Source organism: Oryza sativa, chromosome 5 (genome assembly GCF_034140825.1).
Source record: "Oryza sativa Japonica Group chromosome 5, ASM3414082v1".
NCBI lineage: Eukaryota > Viridiplantae > Streptophyta > Magnoliopsida > Poales > Poaceae > Oryza > Oryza sativa.
Window position 1 is genome coordinate 19,616,117 of NC_089039.1, and position 19,806 is coordinate 19,635,922.

Here is a 19,806-nt window from a genome sequence, read left to right on the forward strand (position 1 = left end):
GTGAATAGTGGGCTTTGATTCTGCAGGGGAGGTGGTCCGTGGTCCGTGGGCCGTGGGCCGTGCACGCGGAAAGGAGGGCCCACCACCGTGCCGTGCTTATCCACCAAAAAATCGGTTCACCCCGTGTGCGTGCGCGTTCCTCTCACCACGGCGAACTTCCAGCCTCTCCCGCCGCGGCTTCCGCGCCGTCCGCTCGGCAGTGGCGCCGCCGCCTCGCCGCGCAATGGCCCCCGCCGTGCTCCTCCGCCTCGCCCCCTCGCCTCCGTATCCCCAGAACCCGCCGCCCCGGCGGCGGAGCCCCGCCTCGGCATGCGGCGCCTCGCGCCGCGACTTCGCCATCCACACCGCCATCGCCTCCGCCTCCGCCGCGGTTGCGGTCTCCGTTCGTCCGGCCACCGCCGCCGCCGCCGACGAGGAGGCGCCACCGGGGGAGCCTTCCCAAAATAAGAAGGGCTCCCCTCTGCTGGGCGGCATCGCGAACACCAAGTCGTGGTCGCAGTACTACGGCAGCGGCTTCTCCATCCGCGTTCCCCCTTCCTTCGACGACATCTTGGAGCCCGAGGTCTCTCGTCTCCTCCCAATGTCCCCTTGCGCGTTCGGTTTCCTCAGGCATTGTAGTCGCGCGAGGCCGCGAGCTCAACATTTTGGTTTTAACCTCGGAATTTTATCGACAAATCAGGAGTTCAACGTCGGGATGACCTACTACGGCGACAAGGCGAAGCCCAGGACATACGCTGCTCGCTTCGCGTCTCCGGACAGGTAGGTAAGTAAGGTCCCGTTTGACTTATCGAGCTCTCTAGCATTTCGAGATATGCGTAATGATTATAAATTTTACAATACTATTAATCTCAAATTCGCCTACGAAAATAGCTCTAGGAAGAAATTGGGTAGAATTTGTATCACTAAATACATTCAACGAGCTAAGATGATTACCCTGTTATTTTTCTGTAATGCAGGTCTGAACTTGTAAGCGTGGTAATTAAGCCATCGAATCAGCTCAAAATCACATTCCTAGAGGTTTGCACAGCAACTAGTTATTTTTCTGTTACTATAGTTTGATTGTTTTGTGTTCTCCCTCCCGAATTTTTCTGTATGTGCAGCATTTATTTTGTCTAAAAGAAAAATAATGGTAGAGCACCGGTTCGTTTTTTTTTTAGTTGGTCGTGATGCAAGATAATGTGATGATTTGTATAATCTGATGTTCTCAACTCTTTGGAATGACCAACGACCCATTTCCTAATCATTAAAGCGGCTTAGCTTTGCACACTAGTTAGTAGTTACTATAAATTGATTTACAATATTGTGCAGTTGTCTCACTGTGTTATGCAAGGTAGTATGATTGATGGCACTTTATTTTATTTTATTTTTTTGATAAAGAGAGGCAGGATCCTCCTGTTTTCATTAACGAAAACGAAATGATGACAAGTTTGATGGTGCTTTATATGTTGATAATTTACCATCCTTTGATAAACACCCCTAAACAATAATAAGAATTATATAGAAATAAATATAGTATTGATAACACATGTCAAGTCCCAATTAATTATATTTATAATGAACAATAGTAGCATTGATTCACAGAGAGGCGACAAACATTACTTTTTTTGCTCCAACTGACTAGTAGAAACTGGTACTGCACTAGTAGGTGCAGGAGTGTTCATAATGTTTCTTTATATCAACAATTCTCTGTAATCAAGGCCCAAAGACATGTTTTTTATTTTGAATTATTTTATGTTGCACACAATCAGCCAAAAAATTTATGTTCTGACACAAACATTGGTTTGTAGGCCAAAGATATAACAGACCTGGGCACTTTAAAGGAGGCATCAAAGATATTTGTACCTGGTGATTACTGTTATCTTAGACTTCAGAGATGTACTTTGCTTTTAAAATAAGTTTCTAAGATGAATAAGGACACGGCATATTCACAGTTTTCACTTATCAAAGGAAATTGCTAACTCTTGATCTAGCTTCTTGTGTGGGCGCTGCTGTATATATGATGTTTCACCTGAATGACCTAACATCTAAAACATCATGTTTACAAATTGAAGGGGCATCTTATCTTAACAATGTTCTTATGATGTTGGTTAATTTTGCATCATTTTTAAAATAAATGTCCAGCAAGGAAGTGCACTATTAACTGCTTTCTTAATGAGTTGCACAATGTACTCACATGCTTACTACATTCTATTTTGAACTGTTTCTTTCACATTGTACAACTTTGTCGTTATCTACTGTTGTCTTCGTAAAACTTTGTATGATCAATATTGATGCTTGGTTAAAATATTCAAAGAAATATAAACTTGTATCCATTTTTTGTTTCCATCACTTCAAAAAATTATATGAGGAAACATGAAGCAAAAATATTCTGTTAGCATGTAGTGCTAGCATAATGTACTCATTTGGAAATATCTGACTTAGCTCTTCCAATTTGTTTGTAAATTCTTTTGTCTCATTTCATAGGTGGCGCAAAATTATACTCAGCTCGAACAATTAAAGTTAAGGATGAAGATGATATAAGGTACTATATGACCTTTTCTATTTATTTTGAGGCAAAAAAAAAATCTTATCCCTCATCAATAAGTGTCCCAATTTGGACAGAATTGTTCTTGTATTTTGATTTTGGTCATGAGAGATTGGTTCTGCAGGACATATTACTTTTATGAGTTTGGTGTGGACAAAGAACATGTTGCTGTAATGGCTACTGTGAATAGTGGAAAGGTATTCACTCATTTCCTTTATGTTTTTGTGGGCAGTTCTGTTCTGGGAAAATGTTTTCCTGTCTTCATGTTTGTTTCTGTTCTGGGAACAACAATGGACCAAATATACAGATGTGCCGAAAGCTTGTAATCTGTAGCTTTATCTTAGAGATTTAATGACATTATCGATTCATTTTCTTTTTAATTGCTGGACTTTGGCATCCTATTTCGGTCACAGTATTTAATTTGAATTGACATGTGGTGTTGTGTGGACAGACATATATTGCCGGTGCCACTGCTCCAGAGACAAAGTGGGACGATGATGGCGTGAAGTTGCGATCGGCTGCTGTATCTTTGTCTGTTTTATGATGCAAAGCAGAATACCAAGCATTTATTCAGAATTTCAGGCCGCAGCTGCATAGATGAATCATATCATCTTATTTTTTGGTCGTGTTTTTTTAGATAATAGATAGATAAAACATGTCCTCTACACCCAAATGGGTGTACGCAGCCAAAGGATAATACAAGAGTACTTAGACCCAACAAACAACACACAACAAAGGCATCCTTTAACACAGGTTTAGACCAAGACACACGAGGGAGACTAAAATTCAGTTTCTAAAGTTCCAACCAAATTTAACTCGTCTCTGAAAATGATTTGAAAAAGGAGTTAGTCTTGGCTCCATTAAAAACCACATTATTATTACTTAACCAAACATTACAACATAAAGTTGTGATTCCTAAAAAAAATGATCCTTTAGTGTAGGTTGAATACCATTTAGCCAATTACAGGAAGATTAGACTTGCTAGTTGATGGTCGAATTCCAAAAATAATAAAATGCGTGTTCCAAATGAATCTTGCAACTTGGCAATAGAATTGAAAACTATCACGGTCACTATGAGCAATCTGTACATAGAAGTCACTGAAAAAATTCCCATCCTTTGAACCTTCCAGACAAACGCACTGCCACAATCTTTAAAAAAAATATGCCATGCTAACAAATTGTTACCCACTAAAGCCCTTTAAAAAAAATATCAAGTGGAACCCTGGAGAACACTTCACTCACGAAAGAATTTTTTGTTTCTAATCAGATTATACAACGTAGGGGTATAAAGTGTTAAGGGGATGATCACCCAATCAGCAGTCGTCCAATCTTAACCGGGATCCATTGTGCCAATTTTAAAAGAGCCACAGGAAAAAAAAAGCCTATGTTTTAACCTCAAGTATTGTCCAAAAATGAGAATAACCCATCTGTTTTCGCACCTTAATAACGGTACTTTTGATAGGTATTTTCTTCTAAGCAAGTTCTGCTAGCTTCACTAATAAGCTTGAATAACCACTTGCCAGGCAAACATTTATTCTGGATATCCAGATTTAGGATTCCAAGACCCTTTTTTTTTGTCTACATAGAGTATTCCATTCAGTAAGTCACTTTGCCAGAAAAATCAATATCAGGAATAATCCAGCTTCTCCAGGATTCTCCTTGGGACATCAAAGAAAGACAACATAATCATAGCCAAACTATTTAGTGGGACGACTCAAGTTTCCCCCACCATCATAGACAAACACTTTCTCTTTGTGACAAGGGAACATGGTTCCTACAACCAATGGCGCAGACCGGTTGGATGCCCCGTTACCTCACCCCTAAGCCATTGAACAAGACATAGACCAATCTCAGGTCAACACGTGGCTCTCCAATAGGATGGCAAGCGAAGCCCCACGGAGCTAAGGAGGAGCCCCGAGCCTTGGGGCACAGCGGCCTTGCTAGGGGATAACTCCTTAAATCTTGGACGGAGCTCACCGAAGGGCCTTCGGGGCAGAACCTGAGCTAACATTCCTAATTGAAGCTGGATGGATGAGCCATTTCTGCTTGGGCCCTTGATGTCTCCCCATTTGAGGGTGACAAGATGTTTACCTCGGGGCGAGGCGCATGAGAGATAGGGCAACAACTGCCACACCTACCACCCATCACTTCACCCCTTGCCTACCTTGATAGGGATGTGGGAAACCAAGTGGCGCGGTTGACCACCGCATTCCCACTAGGCCCACTGTTTTTAACATCCTTTACCAGACATTGTCACGTAGGTCCCACCACCGGGAGGGTGTGGTGAATCCTATTCCCACATGTTTGCGTGCATCAAGCAGGGGTGCGTCACGAGCTTTCACCGCACCTTGTTCCCTGTGGATCCTATTTGGGCCTTCCTGAGGCCGACAGATCGGGTGAGAAGAAAAGTTGCTGACAAGACATTCCACACCAAATCCTTGTAAAGTTAGCTCCTTCCTCGAACTTTGGTCATGTGGTCTTCCCTAGAGAACTAGAAAGGAGATCTAGGAGCAAGGGGGAGGAGGTCGATACCTAGTGGGTAGAACACTTATCTGCATACTTATCAAATTCTTAGAAAATCCAGAGGAGAAAGGAAGAGGAACTACTTTGAGTCTATGATAAACTTGTAAGATGCTTCACAACCAGGAGAGATATCACTAACACAACTGGAGTTGGGTGTTAGCCCGAACCTATATAATTCTTGCTTGTTCATTAGTTACCTCTCCTCTCGGGAGCCCGAGCTCCTTCTCACACATGACTCGCCCCAGGCCAAACTCACAAGAGCACAAGCCCAAACTAGCGACTGACTTATCTATCTTAAATTTCTAGCCATAGCTTGGCATGAGTTAATTATGCATCTCAAATATTTTTGACCATAGGTGTATGATTATCTAACTTCTAGTTCATCATAGTAGCAACAAAGAAATTCATTAATGGTAAGTCGAAATCAATTCCCCATGGATGTGAAGTATGTAGAAAAATTATATGCGTGTGTTGATGTAAAAACACGAGGCCTGGGAGATCTGCTTAACTCCAGTGCAGGTCCAAAACATGCCTTTGGGTGTGTGAGCGTGCCAGTTGATTTGATCCTGCAATCAACAAGAAACTGTTAACAGTGAAATTTGGTAAGCCCGGAGTAGTCATCGGCTTAGAGTCAGCATCGGCTTCGAAGTCCTGAGATTAGCCGATGAGAGTTGTCAAGTCGTCAGTTGTCGGATTCTTGCTATATTCGGTTAAGGAAAATGATCTACTAAAGGAATCTTATCCAGAAGAGACCAAGTTCAAAGAGAATGCGGCGTGGCAAGTTATCTATTAATTAGGAATAGTTTGTTAGTTTCCTTTTATCTTTAGGAAAGTGTGTTTAGTGTCCTATAAGGACTTTATCTTTTCCTTTTATCTTTAGAAAAGTTTCTTTCTTGTCCGACAAGGACTTGTATCAACCCATGGGTATAAATATGTACACCTGGGGTCTATGTAATCTATCTCCACGATCAATACAATTCGGCGCATCGCCACCCTTTTTACTTCTACTTTTGTTTTACGTTCCGGCGGAACTTGGCACCCGACGCAGGGTTGCATCGGTGTTCGATCTCCGGCTAAGGGGTAAGTCCAATGTTCCGCCGGTCCAGGCAATTGTATCGTCTACGTCGGCGTCGTTCAAGGCTGCATCAGTACATTCGACCTCTTGGATTGCTCTGGTTTGGATGATATATTTGCCTACATGTTTATCATATGTCTATGTTAATCTAGTCCTAGCATATCAATTTAGCTCTATCGGCTACTTCTCGTTTTACGGTTTCTGCCGGTATCGGCTAAATCACGTTGCTAGATTAGATTAGCTTAGACATCTACCACCCTGAAAACTCAGTCAACGGCTTGATTGTCTAGATATTATGTTTCTTTTCATACTCAGTGCTGCATCAGTTAAGTTTGATCTACTAAGTCGTGCTTAGAACCATAATCTCTAGCCTGCTTCTTGATTGCCAATAAGGGTTTCATCGGGGTTTCAGCCGATGAGTTATCTAGACGTTGCATCGGCCCATAAGGATTGCATATACATATAAGTTGGATTTAGCCGATGACAACAAAGGTTTCACTGTTTAATCTAATCTTGTGGATTTCATGACATTGGACCTCCAGCCGATGTGTGCTTTAACCTTCGGATCGATGCTTATTTATTATATCATTATTTGCCGATTGGTTTATACTATATTATATTGTTATTTTATTACATCATCATCAGCCGATTGCCTTTATATCATCATCTACATTGGACATATAGCCGATTGCTTAAACCCTATCGCTATCGGCTGGTATCGGCATTGGCTATTATCGCTATCGACTGGAATCACTACATCGGCTTGTCAGCCAATCGGCTGTTTTATCTGCTGTTTACATATCTTGTCAGTTGCAGGATCAAATTGACTGGCACGCCCGCATCTCATCATATTTGGACCTGCACTGGAGCTAAGCATATCTCCCAGGCCGGTGTGTTCGATTTTTTCGTCAACACAAACAAAGACAAAGAAACCGTGGTTAAATCCATAAATGATAGCCCGATCGGCTAATTGGCGATGACATATCATTTATCTTTGAGCCGATGTCATATATGCATCGATCGGCAGTCATTAAGAAATAAGAAAGAACTAAATCTACTCGATCGGCTGTAGATATCAATGGTATATAATCTTTATGTCGATATATACTTAAATCAAGTGATTGGGATAGATCGGTCACCATGCCGAGACAGTATAAATCACTTAGATCGAAATATATATTGACAACAAGATTATATATGTTCATAGCATAGCCGATCAGATAGATCTAGCATGTATCGGCTAATACTTCGATACCACTCTATATTAAGATATTAAAGCAAGAAGAATATACTAAACAGAAATCCTAATATATTTGAAGGCAATAAGATCTTAACATAAAGGGCAAATTTAACATGTCAATAAAGCATATAAGATAAATGTAGTTAAATCAGATAAGATTGGCTGAAACCCCGATACTACCCTAATCGTCAACCAAAGACAGGCTAGAGGTTGAGATTCTAATCACGATTCGTAAGATCAAACTCAACTGATGCAGCTATAAGTATGAAAAGAAAGACAATATCTAAACAATCAAGTCGTTGAATGCTTCATAGGGTGGTAGATATCCTATATAATCTAAGTCAACATCGGTACTTAACCTAATCGGCTGCCTTCTAGCAACAGAAGTTAGCCGATTGAAGGTCAGATAGCGATATTGCCAGAGATTATATAAGATATATGATAACTCGACGAATTACATAAACGAGATTAGAGTATCATAAAGATGTAAGCACTAATCCTGAGAATGCAAGCCCCATAACAAGTTTTACCTCTTGTTGAAGATCGAAACCGATGCAGCTCAACCCGAAAGCAAGAACTCGTCGAAACAAAACGAAAGTAAAAGGGTGGCGATGCGCCGAAATTGTATTGAATGTGTGTTAGTTTTATTACATGGGGCTCGGGGTCTATTTATACCCGAGAATTACAAAATATGCCCATATCGGACACGACTCTTATCTCTAACAAACTCTAAGATACCATAAGTCTTTGCGATAGACTTTTGCCCAAACATATCTCTAAGAAAATTACATAAAATATCCTAATTAATAGATACAATTGCCTTCTCAGGACTCTATCCATGCAATCATCATGAAGTACGTCAACCTAACCCGACGACATATGCCGTGTCATATTGTCAGATTCGGCTCAATCGGCTAACCCTGTTCGACTCGAACTCTGCCGATCCTAGTCACAGCCGATTCGGACTTCAGCCGATCCTCACTCTGTTTCCGGACGATCTCTATCTCGAACTCCGTCTCGATTCCTTCTTCACATCCGATCCTTGGATTACCAAATTTGGTCGTTAACAGCGTGTTGCATGTAGAGTTGCATGTGTCATGCATATTTGGTTTGTTATTTGCATGATCGCCTATAATCTTTATCCAACAACAACGATTTGACTCACATATCCTAAATTCTATATGAAAATTCATATCAATGGTGAATTGCATTTGGAGATTAAGGTGACAGATATTAACTCACGTATCCTAAATTCTTGTATGAAAATTCATATCGATGGCGAATTACATTTGGAGATTAAGGTGACAGATATTACACTATATCTTTAAGAGCTACAAGATGGGACTTATATTCACATGTAACTGCGCACATACATACTACAAATCTTGATCATACACTACACCCTAGGGAAATGAACATTAATAGATAATCGTTCCACAACTCTGGCTTAATGTATTTCTAGGGCTGTGGGGGAGGGGGAAGGGGGTTGTTACCATGGAGACTAGTGCAATGTGCGTCAATGGTAGGGTCATTTGCTATGGCTTGGCGGTCTTAAATCTGGCTATTAAGCCAGTATAGGGCCTGACGTCGTCTTATACCATATGCTCCCAGAATGATCATGGCGACCTAGGCAGACAAGGATGAAGCAATGGGCATCATGTTTCCTCTGCCTTTGGCCAAACCCTATGTGGTTCCTTGGTGGAATCCTCCTATGCCTTAGGCCATGCACATTACCACTCCCCTCCTCCCTGCTGTCCCCAGTGGCAGATCCAGTGTGAGGGTTAGCTAGATCTCCATGGAGAGAGAGAAGGTCATAAACCCCAAAACTAAGAACATACTCTGTAGTTGGAAAGGAAAACTTTCATCCAAGAAAGGTTGGGTCGCACTAATTTCTTTGTATACCCCTAAATGTCTAACTAATCCCTTCCATACCCCTAAGATTCAACCAATCCTTTTCATACCCTTGAGTTTCTATATTGATCTCCTACATGCCTATTTCCATTAGTTGACCATTATGTTTTCCCTAAAATGACCATATTGTCCCTATTTTGTGTATTACAAAATGGTAAGTGTCCTCGCTAATAAAAATTTTGTAGTTATAAAAAATATACGGTGGTTGAATACATACTCGCAAAAATATTAAAATTTTGAACTAAATAAAAATAGTGTCAATACTGGCGAAAGGTGAATACACGGTTATGAAAAAATTCCACATTTTTCAAACTGCATATTCATTCAAATAATAATTTTCAAATTCGACGCAAAGCTTCAAAATGTTATGTAAATTTCAATGAATTGTCTTTTCAAAAAAGTTAAATTCAAAACCACATATTCGGTAATTTACTGCTTACCATTTTTTCACAGCCCAAACAATTTCTATATAGAATATTTCTAACTTTTAGTAATATGCCGAGGTCAATAAGATCTTTTTTTTTAAAGAAACAATAAGATCATTTCCTTTTTTAAAAAAAAACTAATAGTAAACTAACAGAATAGGCATGTCAAGGACAAAAATACTCCGATGTATACAAGGGATCAAGCAAATCTCGTGGGCGTAGAAAGGACCGCGTGAAGTTTCAAGGGTACTTAAGGAATTGACCCTTGATTAATTTAATGCTTAGCAGCCTTCTTATGTACTTACCAAACATCTCTAGAAACTAAAGCTGCCACTTAAGGTCAAGATTTGTTTGGTATTGCAATGTGGAGCTAAGGCAACATAACTAACCACAACTAGTAAGGTAGTCAAAAGCATTGTTCCTGTTAAACACATGTTCTAATATTGTAATTGTGCTCACTCGATTTGGTCTATTATTCAAGTGGTGTGAGATCTCCCTCCACCTTGAAGTGTTTCTCACGGGTTTGGAGATGGCTTTGGGGAATCCAAAATAATATGAAACCTCATGTCTTGTTAAAGGCGGATGTCATTTGCTGGTCGCTTTGATTGTACGTGAATGATATGGTTATTTTTATTAGAAAAACATTATCTCTTCAGCTTTTCATGTTTTATTATTCACTAATCCATTGGCTCCCATAGGTTATACTTTAGGAGTATGCAAGATTTGGTGATTGCGTTATGTCTGCATCTAGAGAAAGTGGTCAAGGTGTTTATTACCCTATGATGTGGATGGCCATCTAGACGTTGATTGGCCATAAAACTTCATGTATTTTTTATTTTATAAACTTGAGGGTGTGTGTGTGTAACTATGTGTCCTTGCTATGTAAAAGCTGAGGGTGTTCTCACTTCTCATATAGATGTGTCTTCTCGATGTAATTGGTTTTTCTATAGGCTATGTAATTGGTTAAGTTGAATAAAAGCTATTGTTATTTTTAAAAATCCAAAAAGGAGGGGATGAAACCTTCTTGGACCGAGTCAGTGGAAGTTAACTGGTTAAGAGACTGCAAATTCAATTGTAAACAAATTTTCCAACCGGAGAAATGTTAGGATAAACGGCATTACAATTATCTATAATCATTCTCTATACAATGGAAATGGCAACCATGTATCTCAAACAAAATGGCAACTTTCACTTGGTCATCTCCTATCTCTTCAGTTGGAGTATCCATTCATCACATTTACTGGTAGGAGAATAACTCAACGATTGGTGCTGGCAAATCCTATATACAAACAATTAAAATCGATGCATAAGCATAACTAGGTACATCTGCTGGTACAAACCAAACAAAGTGAGCAACACCAGACGCATCATCTACCTCTACTATTTAGAGCTTACTGCAAACTCAGCAGGACATGAACATCCATCCAGTAGTTCTTTCTCGCAACCAAAAAGGGAAAAAGAAAACACTGTTCCTGATTGATCCTGAGCTCAACTATGCCTACCCATATATTCTACCGCTTCCATCTCTGCTACTCACACCCGGGCTAAATTACAGGCAGACCAAACAAAAACAACCAGTCACCACTTCGACGACAAAATTCACAGGGAGGACACACCGATTAAGACTGAACTTCCCGCGCGTTTTCGACTTTTTTTTTCCTTTTCTTTTTTTTTGTTTGCCTCAAAGAAGAAGAAAATGCGGCCTAATGGTGACCACGACGACGCCGGCGAGGCGTGGCGAGGTCCGGTGAGGTGACGTTGTTGATGTCAGCCCTGGGCCTCGATCGGCGACATCATCGCCGAGAACCGGCGCTTCTGGATGCGCGGCGGGAGGTGCTTGTTGTACCTCTTGGGCCCGACCGTCCACGGCAGGAAGACGCCGGTGCCGCTGCGGCTCATCCGCTTGTTGCCGCCGGCGGGGGCCATCACCATCGGCCTCGCCGGCGCGGGCGCGGCGACCATCATGACGGGCGCCGCGCGCACGGCCATGCCCCACGCAGGCGCCAGCACGGCCTGCGGCGCCGGGCCGTAGCCGATGATGGCGCCGCCGTGCTGCGGCTTCTGCTGCATGCCGGGCGCCGGGATCGTCTGCTGCTGCTGCGGCGGCGGCGCCTGCCACAGCGTCATGGCCTTGGTGGGCGACGGGAGCGGGCTGAGGTCCACCGGCGTCGACGGCCTCACGCGCACGAACGTGATGCTCACGCGGCGGTTGGACGATGGGCACACGACGTGGCGAGCCATGTCCGCGCTGTTCCCGCGCATCACCAGGAGTGACCTGCAAATTCGACGCAGAGACGCCATGAGCCCATGTACAACTATACTAGCTTAGCTCTAAAAACAAGCAGATGATGTCAGTGCGATTCGATGTTTTACCCTTGCTTCAGTGAGAGCGTAAGGGGTCCCTTGTAGTTGCCATTGCTGTCAGTGACAAGTGACCTTCCAAATGCCATCGTAGTCTCGGACAGCAGGAGAGTGGAGATTGGGTTGTCCAGGTGAGGAGGCTTGAAGTAGGGCTGCGAGTGCTCATCCTGTCAAACAAATCCACCATAGCGTCAGATTGTCAGAGAGCACAACCTGGACAAGACTTTTGAGCAAGGATATTTGTTCGTCTATTCTATGCAGTTGAGTTCTTGGTGCATGCATGTCCTATATGGAAATTACTGATGTCCTAGTACTCAAGTTGACTTTGTGTAGTCAAAGCAGATCATTGGAAATCAAGCAAGCTCAAGATCTTCATAAAAGATTCAACCTAAATTCCAACTGATTTTTCATCACCTACGCTTGCCATTGGATAAATCCAGGCCCATCACTAGTCTAAAACAAATCCAGGCCCATCCGTAGGTATGGGTCTGGATTATAGTTCTACACAAGCAGATGTTGGGTTTGGGGTGTATCCAAACGAGTAAAATGGTTAGGAAGTCATAAACAAAGTATATGGAAGAAGTAGATATGTCAGAAATTTCGAACTTTCTTCGTTCTCATATTTTTTACACTTATCTTCAGCCTTCCACTTGTAGAACAAGAAGTGAACAATACAACTGTTCTGGCATTTACATGAAGAGTGATTTTATTATATTATAATGATGTTCCTTTCTTAAAATCACATTCTTTATCCATTTCCTTTTTTTCCCTAGGACCACTAGGCTAACCATACTTCCAATTCTATTCAATATTATACGACAAGTTTCAACGAAGTATAGAAGAAAAGGGGCATTTGGGTTCGTCGAGTGTACTGTCATACTATTTTATAAGGGAACCAGTACCTACCTCATCGAAGAAGTTGATGATGACACTGTTAGGTTTCCTGCTTTCTGGTATTAAACGCCAAAGAACAAGATGATCAATGACAGCCTGGAGGACAAGGGGGATTGCTTCTATGTGACCTGTACGCAGAGGAAGGAATGAACAGTTGTAAACCACCATTCAGTAGGCCATTACGTTGTGTGGATAAGACATGTTCATGCAAATATGATATGCCACACTTCAAAGAATATTCTTGCAACTGTAAGTAAGTAGAACAAATCACAGTAGAGTTGTCTAGTTTTTCGATCATACAATTAGATTCCTCTGTGGTGGGCTGAAATAGTGGGACGCCAAGCTGAATGATCTCCCTCTTGTTCCCTTTAATCTGCTTGTTGAAGAATATGAAGGTTTCACCTAAATTTTGAACTAGAGAGTTAGCTCCAAACTGACAAAATTGATAGCAGCAAAGGCAAAGGTAATAGGAGGGTCGCATTTCAAGGTACAAGGTAGGCAGGAACAATCAACATAGCCAAACATGAACAATCAACAGAACCAATAGGGAAATGCTACTAGGTTCCTCGAGATGCTAAAATTTTTAGTGTAAAATTTAGGTACATCGAGATACCTTTTCAAGGACCATAAAATTTCTCTACTCAAGAACCAAATAAGGCTACAAAGTTGAGATCTTACTTGGATCAATGTTTTGTGGTGCAGAACCCATTCCGATAAGATAGAAGCGATCTAACATGTTGTCATAATTAAACTATACTCTTGCTCAACGTCTTCTATTGTCATTTAAGATAACTTGAGAACTCATGGCTAGTTAGATTAAGTTAAAGCAAATACACATGCTCGAGTCCATTAGGTATCGTAGGCACAAGGTTTGTGACTATCTTGTGATCTTGTCAAATGCAAATTATACTTTTACTTGATTAGGATGACTGGAGGTGGCATCTATCTATGCAGTACGCTGGCAACCCCAGCTGAACTCTGCCGTTTTGGCTTTCAATTAAAAGCCGGGCCACTGGCCTTCCGTCTAAAAAAAATCTATCTATGCAAGAAGTGTATAAACTTCAATGTCTTAGCTTCATTTTCTATTGCTTCTAGCACGATATTATGTGAAATATATGGACGACAGTTGTTATGAACTGGATATCCAGATATCGGAGTCAGTTACCACAAAATAATATCAAATAAAATCATCACCACCAATAGATAAAGGTAGCAATGCCTGAACTAGGACCACCTTTAGATGCTATGGACGCAAGAATATTTTTGGTATCTTAGAAGAATCAATTGGAGAGCACCAAAGAGATATGGACAAAAGTAAAAAGTATGAAAATAAATAGCACCTAACGTTAATAATGCAAACATACTCCATATCAGGGATCTTTAAAACTACATTTGACGAACAAAAATGTTTTTAAGCAACAAAAACACCAACTTACCTGAAAGCTCTCCATTTCTGCCAGCCTGACGAATTTCATTGATGAAATCAGCAACCTTCATGAGCTCTGAAGTTGTGAACACATCTTCATAAATCTTCAGGCCTTTCACAACGTTAACCTGATCATACAGAAGTCATAAACACCAGTCAAAAACAGCAATTAGAAGAATGAACGTATTAGATGAATGGAAGTGCTGCTAAGTCCTACAGCATCTCCTAGTTCTTCAATACAGAAAGTTTGCCGAGTGATGTAAAGAAGGAACTCGCCATGTGCCCCTTCACGGACTCCTTGGCCATAAAACCTTTCTGAATCTTGATCCTCTCGGGGCGGACAATGCACTCCTCGTGATCAGAGCAGATAGGGTAACTCTCTGGTAGGCTGTGTTCCCCTTGAGATCCTTGGTCAGTATGATCATCTGCTAAGTAATATAGATCTCAGATGCATCCAAACAGTGGATATGTTCTTAGCAATTAGATTTGAACTCTGTTTTCAAACAATAAAGATATAAAGTTCTTTTAACTGCGGTACCATGTTTCAAGGAAAACATCTATTTCAAAGAGCAATCAACTTATGATAAACAGCAGAAAGCATGAAAACTTCCAATCACGGATATGAGTATATATGACTGGTGACGCTATAAAAAAAACTGCACCCATGCCGTAGGCCTTATTTTTATAAAAGAAAGTGCATTCTGAGAATTCAGTTTAACTGTTCATCTTTTAGCTTGCAAGCACAAAGGATACACATCTAAAAGCTGATAACTCTTATCATGTTGTTCAGGAAATGAGAAACCAAGCTAAGCTAGCTAGGGTACTAAACAATCACCGACAGATATTATGGGTTGAGGCTGTCTAAAGAACCTAATAAAATCGTAAACCTCCTAATAAAATAAAATATAAAATGTACTTTCTACCCGCTTTTCTGGCCTGGCATAATTAGATCCTCAGTGAGAGTTCGTTAGTGGGCACAGTCACGCGGCACCAAGGTCTCCAAGTCTATCGCCCAATTGCATTCACACAAAATTGTTGTCACCTACCGTTTTGCCATCACATTTTGAGACACGCTGTAGTTCCCCTTGATCTTCCAAAATTTCCATCATAGCCCAGGAAGAAATAACCTAGTGTCGAGGACTCCTACGCTGTAGTCCTTTTCATGTCATTTTCGATGGACAGCATGAGGAGAAAAAAAGAGGAACCTTTCGTGATAACGCAATAAAGAGAAGAGCGAGCACAACGGGAGATTCTTCCCGCAAGTTGAGTGAAGCGTAGATGGTCATTAGTACATATGGCATAAGTGTGGGGGCGAGCACCAAGCAGGGACCAATACGTGTTCAATAATTGGGCGAAGACAATGTATAAAGACGATTTGCATCAGACCACCCTATGCAGCACGCACAGCAAAACCTTTTTCCTCCTTTTAGCACAAGAAACTCAAGAAATTGTTTTTCCTCCTATCTTTTAGAAGAAAAAAAGAGTTACTCGTGTGTAGTCCGTCAGTAGTCAATTTGGAAGAGATTGCAGAAAATCTTCTGAAATCCGGACTGGTTGCAAAGGTGGCTGACTAGTAGCAGCAACTAGCAAGTCGCCAAATCGCGGAACACGATCACATCACCAATATACAACGCAGAAACAAACATAGCGTCGCACTGGCTACGCTGCCCTAACCTGAATTATCAATTCCAAATCACCTACAGTTGATCTAATCATGTGGAAGTTCAAAAGTTGTGTACGCCGTCGCCGGTCGCCACACCTACCCACACACTTGGGCTGATGGTAGCAGGCTTGCAGCCTCAAGGCGGCTAAAGAGTAAAGACTTAACACGAGAGCAGCCAAAGAGCACAAAGACCTGTCACTGGCCAGTGGCCACCATGCGGAGACAAAGAGTTCTCTCGAGAAGGCGCTGCCAGTGGGCCCGAGCTACCACCTGCGTGATTGGCCCCGGACCCCACCAGCCAGTGGATGTCGGCCAACCACGTGTAACACAGCTCAGACTCCGTCCCGACCGATCCGATCGGCACGGCACCAGATCCAGCCCTTCGGACCCCGGGAATTCTGGCTTCTCGAACCCGATCTGGGTCCAGCCGGTCATCGACACGTGCAGGGTTGGGCACGAACGAATTGATTTTTCCACGGTGACCCGCCGCCCGGCGAGTCTCGTGCGGGTCCATTTAACTCTGCCCAGCGTCTGGCTCCGTTTGATTGCGATCAGACGGGCCGTGCCGTCGCGGCGCACCGGCTGGCTCCACCGCGCGGACCTGACATGGCCTGACACCATCTCATGAGATCCACGTTGCAGTACTAGTAGCACGGAGGATGGGAGGAAGTTCCCTCTCGTGTGTACCACGCTCGATACTGCCACTTAGTAGGAGTACTATTTTTATTTTCATCTAATCTATCAGCTCTGTATTCTTAATGTACTAATCCACTTTCTTTACTTTCAAAAAGAATCACGTTCTATTTGTTTGCTTTTGTTGCAAAACAATGGCAAAAAACCATCCTTCGTCATTCTAGGCTTCTAGCCCCAAGGCGAGGATGACATATTCACACTTTCCTATTTTTTGTTTTGTTCTTTTAAATGAGTGTGTATGATTTCTCATGTTTGATCACTACACTTGTGCTTGCCTAAGGCAGAAGGAGACGACTAGAGGTCACTCGAGCAAGAGGACAACGACCGTCCCTAATTACGTTTTTGACACCCCCCAAACCAGGACAAAATGATGATGACAATTCTACACACACAACCGAAATACTAGCATGCAACAACACAAAACAAAACTTAAAGCACACCAACTTACTCTGTATTTCTCCCAAATAAAAAAAAGTCAACAGTTTCATGACAGTTTTTTTTCAAGAGCATTTATTTCTTTGAAGAGAAAAACGCCTGTTCAAAGTTGATGCCACACTGCCACGCATCACGGCCTCCATCTCCATCTCCATCTCCTCCAAGTGAGGAGGAGGCACACAGTCTTTTTGCCCGGCGGGTTAACCAGCAACCCGAATCTGGTGATCTCCGGCCGTCCACACATGCAAAACGCATGCACGGCAATATTTTACGCCGAGCCAATCAGCGTCGGCTACCTCACACCATATGGAGCCCCCCACTCCCCCAGGGCCCAGGTTGATGAGAGCCGCTAGAATCCAACGCACACGATGTTTTCCATTCAATTCAAGGCCACCGCCGCCGCCGCTCTGAAGCCAACCGCCGACCCACGGCGAGAGGCCGCCGGAGGCGTCAAAAGGGCAACCACAGCGTGGCACGTTTTTGCTAATCGCACTGGCAGAAGCGGCCGTACCAGCGGTGGTACTTTCCAGGGGGACCAAGCCAAAAGGGGTGGCCGAGGCGCGGGCGCGCGCGTGGAGGCGACGAGACGGAGAAAACCAAACAAAAGGAGGCGGAGGAAAAGAGAGGAGGAATCCAACGGCGTGGATGGAGAGGAGAGAAGGCAATAAAGCGGTAGGGTTTTAGCGAGGTCACGGGCCGCCGCCGCCGGCACGGACGGCGTCGATTGACAGGGAGGAGCACTGCCCCGCCGTACGATCTCCCCGTCCCAGGAAGAATCATGGCTCCGCATTTGGTGCGGCGCTGAATAATTTGGCCCTCTCGACCTCCATTTTTTCTCCTAACCACCAAGCGTGATGGACCCGCGCGCCAGGTCTAGTAGTACTAACCATGCAGATGCAGCTTTTGCAATGGTATTTACCGTAGAAAGGCATCGTTTGAAAGTCTAAATTAATCACTTTTTTCTTTTAACCCCAAAAAATAGGAGATTAGAGGACAAAACTTGCAGAGAAATCCACAGCAAACGACCAGATCCAACTGAAGCGGGCCAAAACTGGAGATCCATTCTACGGATGAACTAACGGAAACGATGACGGATTTAGCAAGAAAAAAAATGCCGATGCCGAAAATAGGAAGCAACGATGGTTGGAAAAGCTATGGCCTATGAGGCACATGTAATTAATATGCGCGTAGGAGGATTAATTAGCGGGGGGGGGGGGTGATTGTACTTACGTCCGTCAGCGACGGCGTCATCTTCCGTGGAGGGTGCCTTGCGCTCCGACGAATCTCCGGAGGAATCTTCCCCGTCCGCCTCGTGGTCCAGCACCTCGGCGGCGGTGGGGGAGACGGGGTTGTTGACGGCGCCGTCAGGCTCCGGCTCCGGTGCCGGATCCTGAGGTACATGGTCGTGGTCGGGCTCCTGCTCCTGCTCCGGCTCCGGCTCGGCGGCCATGGCGACGAGCTCGTCCATGGGCTCGTGGATCACCGTGGACGCCGCCTCCTCCTCGGAGTAGGCGGCGGAGGCGCGGGCGTCCGCGACGCGGCGGAGCTCGGCGGCAACGTCGGCGACGGAGTAGAACTTCTGCATGTGGAGGACGGGGAACCAGTTGAGGCGGCGGCGGTGGAGCGCGGCGAACACGGCCTCGTACTCGGCGTCCCCGCCGATCTGCGCGAGGTGGCCGCACAGCGCGTCGATCACCGCGTTCGCCGCCGCGAACTCGCCGCGGAACCACCCGATCACGGCGTCCCTCGCCGCCACCTCGGGCGCGGCCGCGGCCGCGGCGGCCACCGGCGACGCCGGTGCCGCCCCCGCAGCCGCAGCAGCCCCCGCCGCCGCGCCCGTCGTCATCCCTCCGGCGATCGCCAGGGCCCCTCCTCACTGCACACTACCCTCTCTCCCCCTCTCTCTCTCTCCCTCGCACACCCACCACCGAATTCTCGAAGCCTTTCGGTAATGGCGTTAAGGTGTTCGACGCCTTGTTTCTAACCTCTAACTGGCGTGGGTGGTCTCTCCGTTGGGAAAATTATGGGGGACGGTGTGGGGAGCGCTCTCTCTCGGGACGCTCCTATAAATACCAGGAGGAGAGGAGGACGCGGCCGTGGGGTACCCGTAGCCGCGCGGCGCCCAGGGGAAGGGAGGTGACGTGGCGCGAGGGGGCTGCATCTTAGCGGGCGCGCGGGCGCCGATCCGATGATCCGACAAGGAGGAGGTGGCGGTTAACGAAGTCCGGTCAGCTTCGCTTAGCGGATCGCTGCGGGGCGGGGGCGGCGGCTGCGACCGACCCGTCCTACGAGGGGAGGCGCGTGTGGACCGCGCGCGCGCGGCTCAGGACGGGGGCTGCGGGTGCGGGATACGGCGCACGGGCACGTCATCACCGTGGCCTTGGGATGGATGCACGGCGACACGGAGGTGCGGCCTGGTCTATGGGGAGGTCATCTATGGGGTCATGGCCTTGCGTGGACGCCCAGTTCGGCGGGCCACGCGTCATCTCGGCCGTCCGTTTCAGTGTCAGATTCTTGGCATTTTTAGGTCTCGTTCGTGTGAGCCACCATAGGGAAACATAGGATCAGCTCGGTGAACCGGTTTTATGAAAGTATCTCTACAATCAGTCTATAATATAACCCAAGTTAATAAAAAA

General features: G+C 44.4%; 2 protein-coding genes across 2 annotated transcripts; one reads left to right on the forward strand and one right to left on the reverse strand.

Annotated features, from left to right (window-relative positions):
• Window positions 1-125: 125 nt before the first annotated feature.
• On the forward strand, window positions 126-3,139 carry LOC4338731 (uncharacterized). The gene is made up of 7 exons (XM_015782739.3): window positions 126-562; window positions 680-759; window positions 957-1,017; window positions 1,788-1,845; window positions 2,464-2,521; window positions 2,649-2,721; window positions 2,976-3,139. The coding sequence occupies exons 1-7, from the start codon at window positions 224-226 to the stop codon at window positions 3,066-3,068; spliced, it is 762 nt and encodes a 253-aa protein (XP_015638225.1). The 5' UTR covers window positions 126-223; the 3' UTR covers window positions 3,069-3,139.
• Window positions 3,140-10,961: 7,822 nt separating this feature from the next.
• Window positions 10,962-19,207, reverse strand: LOC107281123 (RNA demethylase ALKBH10B). The gene is made up of 7 exons (XM_015784739.3): window positions 18,401-19,207; window positions 14,656-14,804; window positions 14,390-14,507; window positions 13,254-13,355; window positions 12,966-13,081; window positions 12,072-12,226; window positions 10,962-11,973 (listed from the first exon to the last, which is right to left on the reverse strand). The coding sequence occupies exons 1-7, from the start codon at window positions 19,014-19,016 to the stop codon at window positions 11,466-11,468; spliced, it is 1,764 nt and encodes a 587-aa protein (XP_015640225.1). The 5' UTR covers window positions 19,017-19,207; the 3' UTR covers window positions 10,962-11,465.
• Window positions 19,208-19,806: the final 599 nt, after the last annotated feature.

Bases quoted from the DNA above. Each gene is read 5' to 3' on its own strand.
- LOC4338731 (XM_015782739.3), top strand. From the start codon at position 224: ATGGCCCCCGCCGTGCTCCTCCGCCTCGCCCCCTCGCCTCCGTATCCC. The intron at 760-956 runs GTAGGTAAGTAA...TCTGTAATGCAG, and splicing joins CGCTTCGCGTCTCCGGACAG to GTCTGAACTTGTAAGCGTGG. The intron at 1,846-2,463 runs GTGATTACTGTT...CTCATTTCATAG, and splicing joins ATCAAAGATATTTGTACCTG to GTGGCGCAAAATTATACTCA.
- LOC107281123 (XM_015784739.3), bottom strand. From the start codon at position 19,016: ATGACGACGGGCGCGGCGGCGGGGGCTGCTGCGGCTGCGGGGGCGGCA. The intron at 14,805-18,400 runs GTAAGTACAATC...ATTACTTAGCAG, and splicing joins TGACGCCGTCGCTGACGGAC to ATGATCATACTGACCAAGGA. The intron at 13,082-13,253 runs GTATGATCGAAA...CTCTGCGTACAG, and splicing joins CACCACAGAGGAATCTAATT to GTCACATAGAAGCAATCCCC.